Source organism: Sipha flava, unplaced genomic scaffold (assembly GCF_003268045.1).
Source record: "Sipha flava isolate LNK unplaced genomic scaffold, YSA_version1 50_pilon_pilon, whole genome shotgun sequence".
Lineage (NCBI taxonomy): Eukaryota > Metazoa > Arthropoda > Insecta > Hemiptera > Aphididae > Sipha > Sipha flava.
In genome coordinates, this window is record NW_020273428.1 from 17,990 (window position 1) to 32,133 (window position 14,144).

General features: G+C 28.4%; 1 protein-coding gene across 1 annotated transcript; it reads left to right on the forward strand.

Moving 5' to 3' along the window:
• The first annotated feature begins 7,006 nt into the window (after positions 1 to 7,006).
• On the forward strand, positions 7,007 to 14,144 carry LOC112690531 (erythroid differentiation-related factor 1-like). Its single transcript, XM_025564565.1, has 14 exons — positions 7,007 to 7,674; positions 9,532 to 9,707; positions 9,775 to 9,880; positions 10,099 to 10,245; positions 10,417 to 10,659; positions 11,382 to 11,551; positions 11,671 to 11,936; positions 12,014 to 12,231; positions 12,293 to 12,473; positions 13,159 to 13,169; positions 13,290 to 13,399; positions 13,467 to 13,586; positions 13,649 to 13,893; positions 13,957 to 14,144. The coding sequence occupies exons 1-14, from the start codon at positions 7,621 to 7,623 to the stop codon at positions 14,142 to 14,144; spliced, it is 2,235 nt and encodes a 744-aa protein (XP_025420350.1). The 5' UTR covers positions 7,007 to 7,620.

Sequence of the window (14,144 nt, forward strand, 5' to 3'; positions counted from 1 at the left end):
TTAACGTTTGACAGCTACCTAGCTATAAAATATATTTATTTTGTTGATTGCCATGTTTAATTATAATATATATTTATATTATAATTAGTTATGTTAATATGTTACTATTTGTTGGGATTAAGATTGATGGAGTTTAGCACGTTTTAAGGAGTAGTGTTTAGGAATTTTACATGACCATTTTATAATGGCTGTGTCCACGTTGGACTGTGTCATTGTGTGAACAGTAAATGGAAATTACTAATTTGTAAATTCCGCCCGAAAAATTGATGTTAATAAATACATCCTATACATATTTAAGAAAATTTAAAACGGTCTAATACTAAAAGTATAATTCCACGTTCTGCTTCGATAAATTGAGCCTGTTCGAGCGTTATGCCGAAACGGTATGTACATAACGTCGTGCCTTGCTGTCCGGACGTTCAGTTGCTGGATAACGTTTCAGATAATCTTCTGTTCGCCGCCGACGAAGACATCTACAGGTCTTGGTGTTCGTCGCACGTGTTTTTAGCACGGTCGCGTGGGCGCAACCATTCGAACACCAAACCGTTCGAGGTATGTGCTAGTTTGTCATAACGTTTCCGTTATTCAATATTTATTCTATATTTGTATCGTACCGCCGCACAATGGTCTGAAACGTTAATTTAGGCGCTCAAAAGTCCTATGTTCGTTAGTTTAAATATAAAATTTCACAATCATACATTTATTTTTACCTTGTTAATAACTATTTGAACATGAAAATTGTACGTATTGGACGTTTTTTTTCGTTGTTTTTATTGAAACTTGATATTTTATTTATCAGTGAAATATAATTTTTTTTTTTAATTTATTTTTAATTTTAATTACTTTAGGTGTATTAATGATAGTAAATGCATACAAAAAATATTCAAATTTTTTTTTATTGACAATTCGAAGTTAATTGAAAATATTTTAAATTTCAAGATTTTTTTTTTAGCATGTAAATAAAAATTACTCAATTTTACCCGAAATCTGATATGTACATAAAATAAAGAAAGTTCCTAAGATTTCGGAAAAGTAATTTTTTTTTGCGTCCAAACCGTATTATTTAGTAAGGTTTATTGCAATATTCGTAATTAAATATGAATTTATTTATTCCTTATTTTTTGTTCACCTGAAACATGGACATGTACATAATATTTCTATATATATATAAGTACAATTAGTTTTACCTACGCACTATTATTATATATATATACATACAGTCGACTCTCGATAATTCGAAATTGACGGGACTGCTGAAAAACTTCGAATTACCGAGAGTTCGAATTGTTGAGTAGTTAGAAATAATGAGAGGGCAAAAAAAAATCGAATTATAGAGAGTTAAGAAAAAAATTTTGTTTTTTATTATTGTACATACATACACACATAATTAATTATTTCAGTAAATTAGGTGATACGACATACATATTAGAGTTATTTATTGTTAATTTTAACATTTTTAATTATTTATTATTATTATAAAAGATAATTATTTTTTAAAGAAATCTGTTATGCTTTTCTGCTTCATTGAGTTTAGTTTAATTTTTTCAATAGTATTTTCTATAGTAAATAAAGCATCAAAAACCTCAACAGAGACTTCTGACTGGAGCGAAAAATTTCGTAATTTTTCCAAGGATGAACTGGCTTCTTTTAAAGTCACAAGAGGTAGAGGACTTGTGTTATCTTCATTGTTTCATCAATGCTTAATGTATTTTCCAAAATTTCGGCGTCAGAGAGGACTTCCCATACAGCAACATCTTCATCTACATTGACATAAGCAGTGAAAGATACATTTTCTTGAGTTGGCAGGGAATTCCATTGTATCGATTCAATATTCAACTGGTCGTTTTCTGTTTCTTGAATTTCTATGGTAAATCCCGATTTTTTAAAACACTTAAGTATCGTAGAAGGAGCCACTTTTTTTCCATGCCTTATCAACAAATATAGCAGTCAATACACTAATGTTTGGCGTTTGTTCACTTTCAATGCATTCCAAAACATTCTTTACAACTTCTTATGGGAAAAAGTTTTACAATTCTTAATTATACCTTGGTCGAGTGGTTGCAACTTCTATGTGGTGTTAGGAGGAAAAAATTGAAGTTCTATATTAGTTAAAGGTGGGGGGGTTATTATGAACTGTACAGTTGTCTAAAAACAGTAGAATTTTTCGTTCCTGTTTTTTCAATTCTTCATTGAGTGAAAACAACCATTCATTAAATAATTCTGTCGTCATCCATGCCTTTTTATTTGAACGATAAGTTATAGGAAATGAACGTATGCCCTTAAGACACAAGGTTTGGCAGCTTTTCCTATGAGGAGTGGAGTTAACTTTTCGGAGCCGTCCATGTTTACTAATAAAATCGCTAACCTGTCTTTACTATGTTTCCCGCAGTGTCATTTTTCTTCTTTAAAAGTAAAAGTTTTATCTGGTAAACATTTAAAAATAGAGCGGTTTCATCTGTGTTGAACACGTTTCGTGGCTCGTAATTTTTTAACAAAGTTGAAAGTTTACAATGCCACTCTGAACACACGTTATCGTCAATACTAGAACTTTCTCCACAAATTTTTTTGAAAACAATACCGTTTCTTTTCTTAAAATTCGTTAACCATCCATCACTAGCTGAGAAAAACGGGATGCCCAACTCTTTGGCGAATGATTTTGCTTTTTCTTTGAGTAAGAGGCCACTTACAGGCACATTTTGCCCTCTGCATTGCCTAACCCATTGCACTAAACACTCTTCTAGTCTTGGATGCTCACCTTTACTGTTTCGTTTCCGACCACCGCTTGATGACGCAGTGATAATTTTATTTTTGTCCTTCAAAATCGTAGACAGTGTACTTAAAGGAATGCCAAATGTCTTAGCCACTTCGGTTTTATTGTCACCTCTTTCAACCGCTTCAATCAATTGTTTTTTTTCTGAAATCGTCAAAGATTTGTATTTTTTAGAATTAAACGCACTCATCACATGAACTTGACTTTACAACCGACCAAACGAAATTAAAATAAAACTACATTCGGCTGACGGCTATCGACGACTCGATGAGTTAAATTACAATTAGAAACGATTAAGAAACAAAACGATAAGGTTCTTACAATAATATTCTATAGTTATCGACAATAATAATCTAAATTTCTACACGATTGTATAGTATTTATTAATAAAAAGATTACAGATAAAATACATTTGAAGCGCTCGGCCGAACAACGGGACAAGCGCCAATCTCGACAATATTACGTTTATCGATGGAGTATCGGGGCACGAGTACAATTTATTGTATATGTTCACTACCGCATTGAAATTACAATAAAAATATATTAAAAGGCAATAATAAGCAATAATAAGTTTAGTTTTAAGTCGTGGAAATGGTTCGTAATATTTTAAACGCCTCCATTGTAAAATGCGCTCAGTGGCACTTGTCCCGTTGTTCGGCCGAGCGCTTCATTTGATGAATATATTTCGAATTTCCGAGCATTAAACGAATGATACTTCGAATTGTTAAGTGTTAGTGGCCAGTTTTCCCAAAATTTAATTTCGAATTACCAAGTGTACTTAAATGCATTGTTTTTGTTCGAATTACCGCGTGGTTTTCAAGGAACCGAGTATTTACTTCGAATTACCGAAGGTTTGAATTATCGAGAGTCGACTGTATATATATATATAGTATATATTGTACATTTATAATTTTAAATTACTAAATAATAATTATTAAATATGCAAATATATGTCACAAATCTATAAAATTTATTTTAGAAATTTTAAAAAAAGAAAACAATAATAATATTTATTATATTATAATTCACTTTCGTTTATTATTTCCATTTCTGAAAACGACGAATTTAATGTGTCTGTACTTTTATCTGTGTATTCTGGAAACATGAATAGGTTTTGTAAATCATCACTGAATGTGAGTCGATATTTATTCGGTAGTTCTCTTATAGACGATATGTATGGATCCGATGAGATTTGATGCATTTTATTAAATTTATTATTATTCCGGTATACTCTTACCCATTTTTTAGATAATACTAAAGAAAAATTTATAATTGCACTTCCTATTGCTTTAATATAAACATTGTTCCACTTCAAACCACTGAATTTATTTTGAATAAAAACAAACAATAATTGTCTTGTACTGACAGTTGTCACGGATTGCATGGAACATTTATTACGTACAACTTCATACAGTTCACGATTTAAAATACATTTTTGACGCTTATTGTTAGTTATGAGATCAACTGAAAATACGTAATAATAACCGATTGAGCGTAATTATATTTACCGAAAAATATTTAAAATATATGTATATTAATTTTTTCTTACTTTCGAATTGGCTATCCATAATGATGTAATAAGAACTATTTTACTAGACCAAATGGTTTAAAGATGATACAAATGTATAATATTCTGATGAGAATAAACTTTACAACTTTAAAAATATATTATATTAAATACAAATATTTCGTTACAATTGTACATTTACACATCTGTAGGCTACGCACAGACTAACGACAAGTTCAAATAATTATTATCAATGTAATATAATTGATCATCTTAAAACTAATCTTATCTGTTTATGACATAAAAATACGTAATTCAAATACTAAAGTTAACATTTCCTAAACAAATCATGTTTTATTACGAATATTGTGATAAACCTTAGGAAAATAATTTCCGTACGAAATAATTGGGCCTGGACGCAAAAAAAAAAAAATTGCTTTTCTGAAATCCTGGGAACTCTTTATTTTATGTACATATCAGATTTCGGGTAAAATTGAGTAATTTTTATTTACATGCTAAAAAAAAATCTCAAAATTTAAAATATTTTCAAATAACTTCGAATTGTCGATAAAAAAAAATTTAAATATTTTTTTTATGCGTTTACTATCATTAATACACCTAAAGTAATTAAAATAAAAAATTAAATTAAAAAAAAAAATTATATTTCATTGATAAATAAAATATCAAGTTTCATTAAAAATAACGAAAAAAAACGTTCAAGACGTACAATTTTCATGTTCAAATAATTATTAACGAAGTAAAAATAAATGTATGATTGTGAAATTTTATATTTGAACTAAGGAACATATGACTATGGAGTTTTGACATTTATTTTTTTTAAACACATTTTGAAATAGGACTTTTGAGCGCCTAAAATAACGTTTCAGACCACTGTGCGCCGTGGCTCTTATTATTACAATTATTTTGTTATTATTATATTGTATTGCCTGTGTGAGCGTAGCACTGTATTTACGTTTAATTGTAATACGCATAATTTGTCGTTATTTATTACTAATATTGTTTATTTGTTATGTTTTAAGTTTATTTGCTAAACCCTTTGTCGCGACAGAGCCGTTATAACGTATATCACTTTAGGACGTGTACTGAACACAATTTATAATATTTCTATCTGATATTTTCGAAGATAGATACACAATATGTGGCAAACCAGAGAAGTAGAGTTAGGATGTTGATGACTTGCATTTTTTTCCTTTGGTTCTATACAACACTATCTTCGCTAAAAATTTGTTTCTTGCTTCTTTGATGCAGAATATTCTTATTTTGCATTTTTAGCTATAAATGCATTTTTGACGTCATTTTTCAACACTTTTAAGTCATTTTTTGTAGTTTTTGTATAATGTGGGGCATTTTTCTCAAATTTTAGATTAGAACTCAAGGACATAACATGAGTTATGGTGGCTAACTTTTAAATTAATTATGTTTTTGTATATTTTATTATATTATATGATAGTTTTAACTTTCATGAATTTTGAAAAGAAGAAAGACGCATGTAGTTAGGAACATTTCATATTGACTACCGTAAGGAAGTGGTATAAATTAGATAACCTTTTCGAAAACAGAAGCTTAAACCGATGGTTTATACGTTGTAGCGATAACCCATTAATGCGAACAGGAAAAGATAAATATTATCGAATTTAAACAAATGTGTTTAAACCTACATTAGCTATAAACACGAAAATAATAATTGGATTTTTAATTGTGATATTATAAAATATTCATAATTCGATTCGTAATTTTATACATTTAGTAAATTAAACCGTTATTATTATTCAACTCGCCGAATCTAAGCAAGTTGAACGCTGAAAAAACGATTTTTATATCATACAAAATTACATTAAAAATGTAAAAATAATAATTATAATTCTGGAGATGTTTCCGTTTGAAAAACACGGTATTATTTTATTTAAAAATCAGTAAAAATTTTAACCTCACACGTGTCGGTAATTGATTATTATTTTCGCAAATCGTTTTTAGTACACTCTTGCAATTTAACTTAGTGAAAAATATATATTAAAAAGGTTGCACCGAATGATCGAACTCACATAAACACGTATCGGTGCAAAATGTCCGCGGATCTGATGAAATCTCGACAGTAGGTTTCGCAGTAGTACCCAATAGTTTCTGCGTCGAGGAAAGGGCTGCGGCACCGCGTATAGGGATGCGGTGGTCCGTTTTCACGGTATCATTTTTTGAACCGTATATGAGTATTTTTAGTCGACGATAATAATCATAATAATATAGTTACGGACATACATAATTTAGATCCTTACGAGTATCATTGTATAGGGGACCCACATATCACGTAGTTAATATTCGAATAACTCTTATAAATAGACACCAGTAGTACAAGTTGCAATGGTTAAAGGATTATGGGCGTTTTTCAAATAATAATGCGTAAGTATACTTTTTTAATTAATTAAATATTTTGTACTTGGAAATATTCACAGTAAATAAAAGTTGAACTTAAATTGAGTAATTATTTGGAATATCCTAATACACATCCTTCGTCTGAACTGTTGTACTGACTTCACGCGACTATTTATTTGTTTTTTTTTTTTTTTTTTTTTAAATTAGTTTTATTATACAATCTGTAGATATATTATTTTTACAATAAATATAAGCACTGTATAGGTAGAAACAGAATAAATATAAAATAAAATAAAGAAGGACAGACGACTTGAACAAAGGATTCATCCAGCGACGGAATTTTCTTAGGATTGTGAACAGGTATATACGTAACAATATTGTTCTCGGTAAGTAAAATGATGCGAACAAAGCGATCATCATTGCGGCCGCGGTGGTGTCCGAGTCGGGGCGTACGCTTCAAGGTCGTGGTACGTTGCCGAATTTTGGTCGTAGAATCTGGTCAACAGAGCGAGACAGGGGTGCGCGTACGCGGTTGACTGGGATCCGGTTTGAACTCCGAACCTGATAGGTTAGAACGACACCGTGTCTTCCAAGGGTTGTTGAGACGCGGCATCGGACGCCGTCCGCCATTAGCGCGTCCCGACGCTAGTGGTCGCTGGCCGCACTGTCATTTGCCTGTAGCGTTCCGTCCGCTCACGTTCACTCTCGCACCGTTCGGTAATATTGCGTGTACTGTGCCCACAGCGTCATCGCGCAGAGCATTGTGTTTTCTCATCGTCTCGTTTCGACCGTTCTAACTATTATTAGCGGATCATTGTCCTCGTCACCAGTCGGCGGTCCGCGCGGTGTCGCTAGAACTACGGAATCCTATCGGCTTTTCCAATCGTTTTCACGTGCTAACCACATTGTTGCTTCTTCGGGACGACCACCTGTGTTTCGTATCGTCGCAGCAGACATGGCAAGCAGAAGGCCACGGCGTCGAGGTCCTCAAAAGAATTGCACCGTAATAGTGAGTCCGGAACGACGATTGGATTTATTTCACATACGCTATTGTGTTCACCTAATTTTTAATCGGTGGTGCAGAAGTCTACAGTTGGGTAGATGGAGACGCTCCATTGCATGATATTTTGCTGATGAGTTGGTGTTCGGTGGCCCATTGATTAGACCGGCGCAAGTTATTGTTTTTTTGTGAATTGTCAATAAACACAGGTTATAATTGTGTAACGATTTTCGTCCGTTGACAATCGACAATTGACTCATTTATACTTGCTATCCGGTAGATGAATTGGATACGTTTTGTTTGTTCAATAATATTTTTCGTACTTGGCAAATATTAATATGCTTCTAATCCAGTCATGAAGCGGTGGTATCTCGTTATTTTTGAAATATGCCCTATTTGCATTTTTTGATTTCGGCAACTGTTTAATACGTAAATTAGCTATCGCTAATATGTATTAGAAATTATATACCTATTGTGTGTGTGTGTGTGTAAGTGTGCGTGTGTGTGATATTATTATAAGGACCGTTGCATGAATTAGAAAGCGGTCTTGGGCGAATTAACTGGATGGGCTCAAAAATAAAAATTATTAAATTGGTTCATACTAAAAATTCAATTTTCTTTTATCTATCACATTAATATCTACGTATGGAACATATTATAATCCAGCAACTAAATTGTTTTAGTACTATGTTATTTATAATTATTTCTAATACATATTATTAATTGAATGAGTGCATTATACACATACCGTAAGCTGTGCTAATAAACGCAAAGAAACTGCACAATCAAATTTAAAATGGATCACAAATGAAATATTATAAGACATATTGTAAATTAGTACCTATAGAACTAATAATAACAAAATAATGTTACTAGAATTTATATGTAAACCACGAAAGAGAAAAACAAAAGACAATCTTATTTATTGTCTTTTATTACTTTTAAGTAATATAAAACTATTTATTCACTGATTTATATTACTTTCATATTTTGTTTACTTATTATATAATTCCTACTGCAAATGATAATAAATAAAATTACATCTATGTAAAATGGATTTTTATTAAAAATATTATATATCAAAAAAAAATCTGAAAATGACAAAATGTTGGAAGGTATTTTTTTTCACGTGTTCAAACCATAATTTCATTAGTTTCAATTATGATATATAGGTACAACATACTAATTTGTATTGTTTATTTTTAAATATAAATTTAGATATTACGGTTCTTTCGTTACTAAATGTACATTTTAAAAGCTTTAATCAATTAGTTTACATCAATTATGCATTTTATTATACAATTAATATTATATTTTATACGTCATTATAGTATTGATAACCTTACAAATGGGGCTATTTGCATTTTAAAATTATTATTTTATATAAAAATGATAATATAAATAATAAATAGTAAAAATTAAAAAATTAAATTTATATAATTCATTTTTAACACCTTTGTTTGCAGTATTTTGAGTGTCAAGTATATGTAGTATATATATATTATATATTTTACGTATATTAAATGTATTAAAATATCAAATATCAAAAATCATTAAAGATAAAGAACTAATGTTTTAATATGTAATATAATATGTAATATTAATTTTAATATTTAATAATATGTTGATTGGGTAATCAAAAAAAATGTTTTCTTGGTATAACAGAAATTGGTTATTTAGGATTTCGTACCAGTTTTAATTATTGGTGATTATGGACCTACTTATTGTTAATTTTACTATTATGGTATAATATTCGTATAATATAAAAATTGAATGTTGGTAAATTATTTTTATAAATAATCTTTTAGTTGTAAATAACCTATTTGATATTTAAAAGGAATAATTTTTATGTTTTTTCATTTTTAGGATGAATCAAAGAATATCATTTCAAAATCTGTAATCATACATTCTTCAGTCAACCGACCAACTAGTTTGATTCTTCCTGTGAACACTAATTTAAACCCAGCACCATCGAATTGGCTAAGTAGTGCTGCTGAATCTTATGGCTTACAAAACATGTCTGTTCAATCAGGTTTTTCTAGGTAAATTAATTTATTATAATTTCATGATTTATTGATTAATTGTCATTATTATTATTTTTATTTTTAGTTTTCAAATGGCTAATAAATTTATAGACACCATCGATAAAGTGGATATTGTGTCAGACGCAGAAAATATCAAACAGCTATTGAAAATACCATTCAGTAAAAAATCTGTATGTTTTGACAATTCAAAGTTTAATAGAATTATTAAGTACATATATATACTACCCTTCAATGGCTTCTTTTTTAAAATGTATAATTTTTGTGCATAACACTGAACTTAATTATCTATTTTGTCATAGTATAAATAGTTTAAGTTCAAAAACATAATTAAACATTTAACTAAAAAAACGTAAAGAGGAAATATTTAAGTATTTAAATTGTGTTATAGGTTAGTATGATGGTTCATAAAGTTGGTGATACATTTATCATAGATGAATTTGATGCTTCTAAACACTTGGTAGTAGAAACTCAACAAAAAAACTGGAGTTGGCTGAAAAAATTTTTTTCAGACCACATTTTCAAATCTGGTCAAACGGTAAGAATATTTTACTAATAATTATACTATTAAAATTGTATGCCTTAAACTGTTAAAAATGTATTTTAATTATATGGTTTATTCTAGTCTAAAATTCTACAAAATAAAGTGTTGAAATTCTTTCATAATTTTAAATTTATAATTAATCAATGATAGATTTTATTAATATAGGAAAAATTTATAAGTCGTCAAGTGAATTCCTTTAATGTTATACAAGAAAAAACTTTGAACTCAAAGTTTTTACATTATAGCATTGCTGATACACCAAATGATTCCAAAAATGATAATTACCAACAGTCTACAACTGCATCTGAACTAAATCCAGTAAGTTTAGCCCATTTATACTATAGAGTAGCATATTTAAGAGGTAGGGGATGCTTAAGAGCTGAAACATCTACTGTTTTAGCAATTTCAGTTTTTTTTTTTATAATAAATTAATTAGATATCAAATACTACATATCAATATATATTTAAGTAATTGTAGTCTTAAATAATTAAAAGAATGACATACCTATTATTCATATTTTTCCAGATGTGATTATGGGTGTAAATAAATAGGACACCAAGGGTCTAGGAAGTTATCTATAATTTTTAATATCTTTATGTTTTGCAAAAATACAAAAGTATTTTATTAGTTCTCTATTTTCCTCTTCAATTTTTGTTTATAGGCATCTCGTTCACAATATTGCTGTTTTAGTGTAGTAAAATGTTGAAAGAAATTAATAATAAATATTGTAGGGTAATTATAAATAAAATATTATTTTATTTTTATCTGAAATAAACATCGTTTTTAAAAAATTCAGTAATATTACCACTATAATATAATTTATATTTTATGGGTTTCCATATTAATGCATTTTTTAAAGAGCCACAGATTGCATGTTAAGGAACTGCAGTTTCCCGTTCCCTGCCCTAGAAAGTAACCAAAATACATGCATACAACATATTTTCCTAATCATTAAAGCTTCAAATTATTATTTTGTTTTTGGCTTGTTATTGTCTATAATGAGTATCTCAGAAGCATTATTAACAAAATAGCATCCACCATTAACAATCTTAAATTCGCCACTATTCAATGAAGTAATTAATTAGATAACATACAATTAATATATTAAATATTTATATTACATTTATAGAATATTTTATCATTACCACAACCATTTCCTGAAGAGCAATTTCCAGATTATCCTAAAGATCATAATTTCAACCAAACTATATTATGGACTTTTGGAGATGTTAAAATGATGATTGGTTCTGATTTGCCAATTTTCAAAAATGGGACTTCTTTCCAAAGTTTGAGATTAAAGTATAAAATAAAATATAATATTATAATAACAAATATATTAATATTCATTAGAAATTTAAACAATACTTGTAATTCTTTTTTATTTAAACAAAAATTGTACATTTTATTGTTGAATTTAGGGATTTATCTAAACATTCTAAGTCAATGAATGATTTACCTCTTGTCGATTACTGGTTGGATAATTTGATATGCAATATCCCTGAAGTTTTATTATGTCATCATTTAGACGGAAAAGTTCAAAAATATGAGAAAGTAAAAACTGAAAATTTACCAAAGTTTGAAGATAAATTCTTACCTAACAATTTTGTATACATTGCACGCAATTTATTATCATTTTTGAAATCAAAAGTTTCTAAGGTTGGCCATACATATTGGTTGTATAAAGGTATTGATTAAGGATAATAATTTAAAAATTATTGATTAAATATTTTTTTATAATTTTTGAACTCAATTAAATTACAGGGGAAAATGAATCTATGATTACAACATATGATTTGACAACTTTATGTTTTGAACCATCACCCCAAGACCAAAATCTGTTTACTGTTCCAGTAGCTATGCTGTTATATCGTGTTGCTAATCACAAGTTAAATTCTTCGAATAGCGAAAAAAAAACCCATGTTATTGAAAGTTTACTATACAATAGTTCAAAACTTTTGAATAAAACAAACTTCCCCATAGTAATTATAATTGTACAATAGAGTTTGTAATACTTATTATTATTAATTTTGCAATTTACAGATTCATGCAGCAATCAATTATATGTTTTCCGAGCTCTACATTCCGGGTAAAAATGATGATAATACTACCGTCAAACCATTTTTATCGCTCCTTAACAACGATGAACTTGATCAAAATTACTACAGGCCAATCAATTCTATTGACATATTTAATTTATATATTTTACATAAAATAAATAAATCCAAGGGTAATTTTTTTTTTTAGTATGAATACAATTTATAATTTTTGATAGCTATTAAAAATAATATATCAATAAATAAAAAATTGTTTTTATGTATAGAAATAGATAAATAAATGCTTAGCCTGGAGCAATATTATATTTGTAAAGTCATACGTCTGGGTTGCGATTTTATTGACTTGGTATATACCTGATGATAAACAGTGACGGTGCTAGAGTTTGCGAGGCTCTGGGCAAAATAAATGTTTGGTCTTATAATTTATATTAATAAAATATTATAAGTTCAGTTAAATTAGAACTCCGGGGCCTTAATTATAATTTAAGGTGCAGGACTCTGGGCAACTGCCCCTATTGCCCACCCCCTCGGGCCTGATGATAAATGTTTAATTCGAAAATCAATCATACTTTACAAATATAATAATACTTCAAGCTAAGCATTTATTCATTTCTATATATAAACTATTTGTGTATTTATTTATATCTTATTCTACGAGTATTTACCATTTAATAAACTTTAATTTTAATTTAATATTTATTATTTTATTGTTTATTAAAAATGTTTAAATTGTTTCAGAATCCGAGTACAATACTTCAAAACCTGTTGAGATATCAAATATTGAATGTTATCGTAAGTCATTTTATAATGTTGCGTGTGGCTTACAAATTATACAACACATTAACTTTACAGTTTATCCACAGGTAATAAATAAAAAATGAATGATTTGTAATAATAATTAGATATATTTTTGTGAAAATAAAAGTTTGATCTAGATAAATTTATGTAGAAATATTTTATAATTTAAATAACTACAATTTTAGCCTGGAATTTTGGATGAACCCAATACTGCATACCCATCATCATCTACACTTAAAGCAAATATTACTAAATTTGATCCCAAAAATTGTTATAGTATTAAATGGAAGAACAAGTATAGATTTAAAATATTTTTTTTAAAAAGTAATTTGTGTCAATTCAATTAAATTTATTTATAATAGCATTATAATATGTCAATCTGGTGGTATTAGAATATGGAAAGAGAAATTGAGATTATTATTTCTTGAAAAAGCAAGTTTGTTGTGCCTGTCATCATGTACAAAAGATTTTTCATTAGATAAGTAAGTTAAGTAAAAAAAAATTGAACAATTTTGAAAATATTTATAAATCTTTTTTTTATTAGGTATGGAGCATGTATGAAACATTTGCTTCTTTTATTTGAATGCCAAATACATATTTTTGGCTCGACCACTATTGTCAATCCTCTAAAAGAATATATCATAGAACAAATTGGTAAATGTTATTTAAGAATTGCTATATCATGGGATAATTCCGCAACGTATAAAACAGAATTTGAATATATTGAAGATCATAAATCAATTATTATAGATTTCTTGAAAAATGAGTGTAAACATTATTCTCATGAAGGTAATTCAATTACACTTGCATTATTACATTGTCATGTTTTATTTTTTATATTTTTTTAATTAGATTTAAAATTAATAACATGTAACTTTGAATCGAAATGTGATATATTGAAAGCAGTGGAATATTGTTTTAAACGATCATTGGAATTTACTGTAGATAAAAGAAAAAGCAATGAAATCAAGAAAGAACTTTGTCTAGCTTATATAGAGCATGTTACATATAATATAAACCATTTATTAAGTAAATTATAA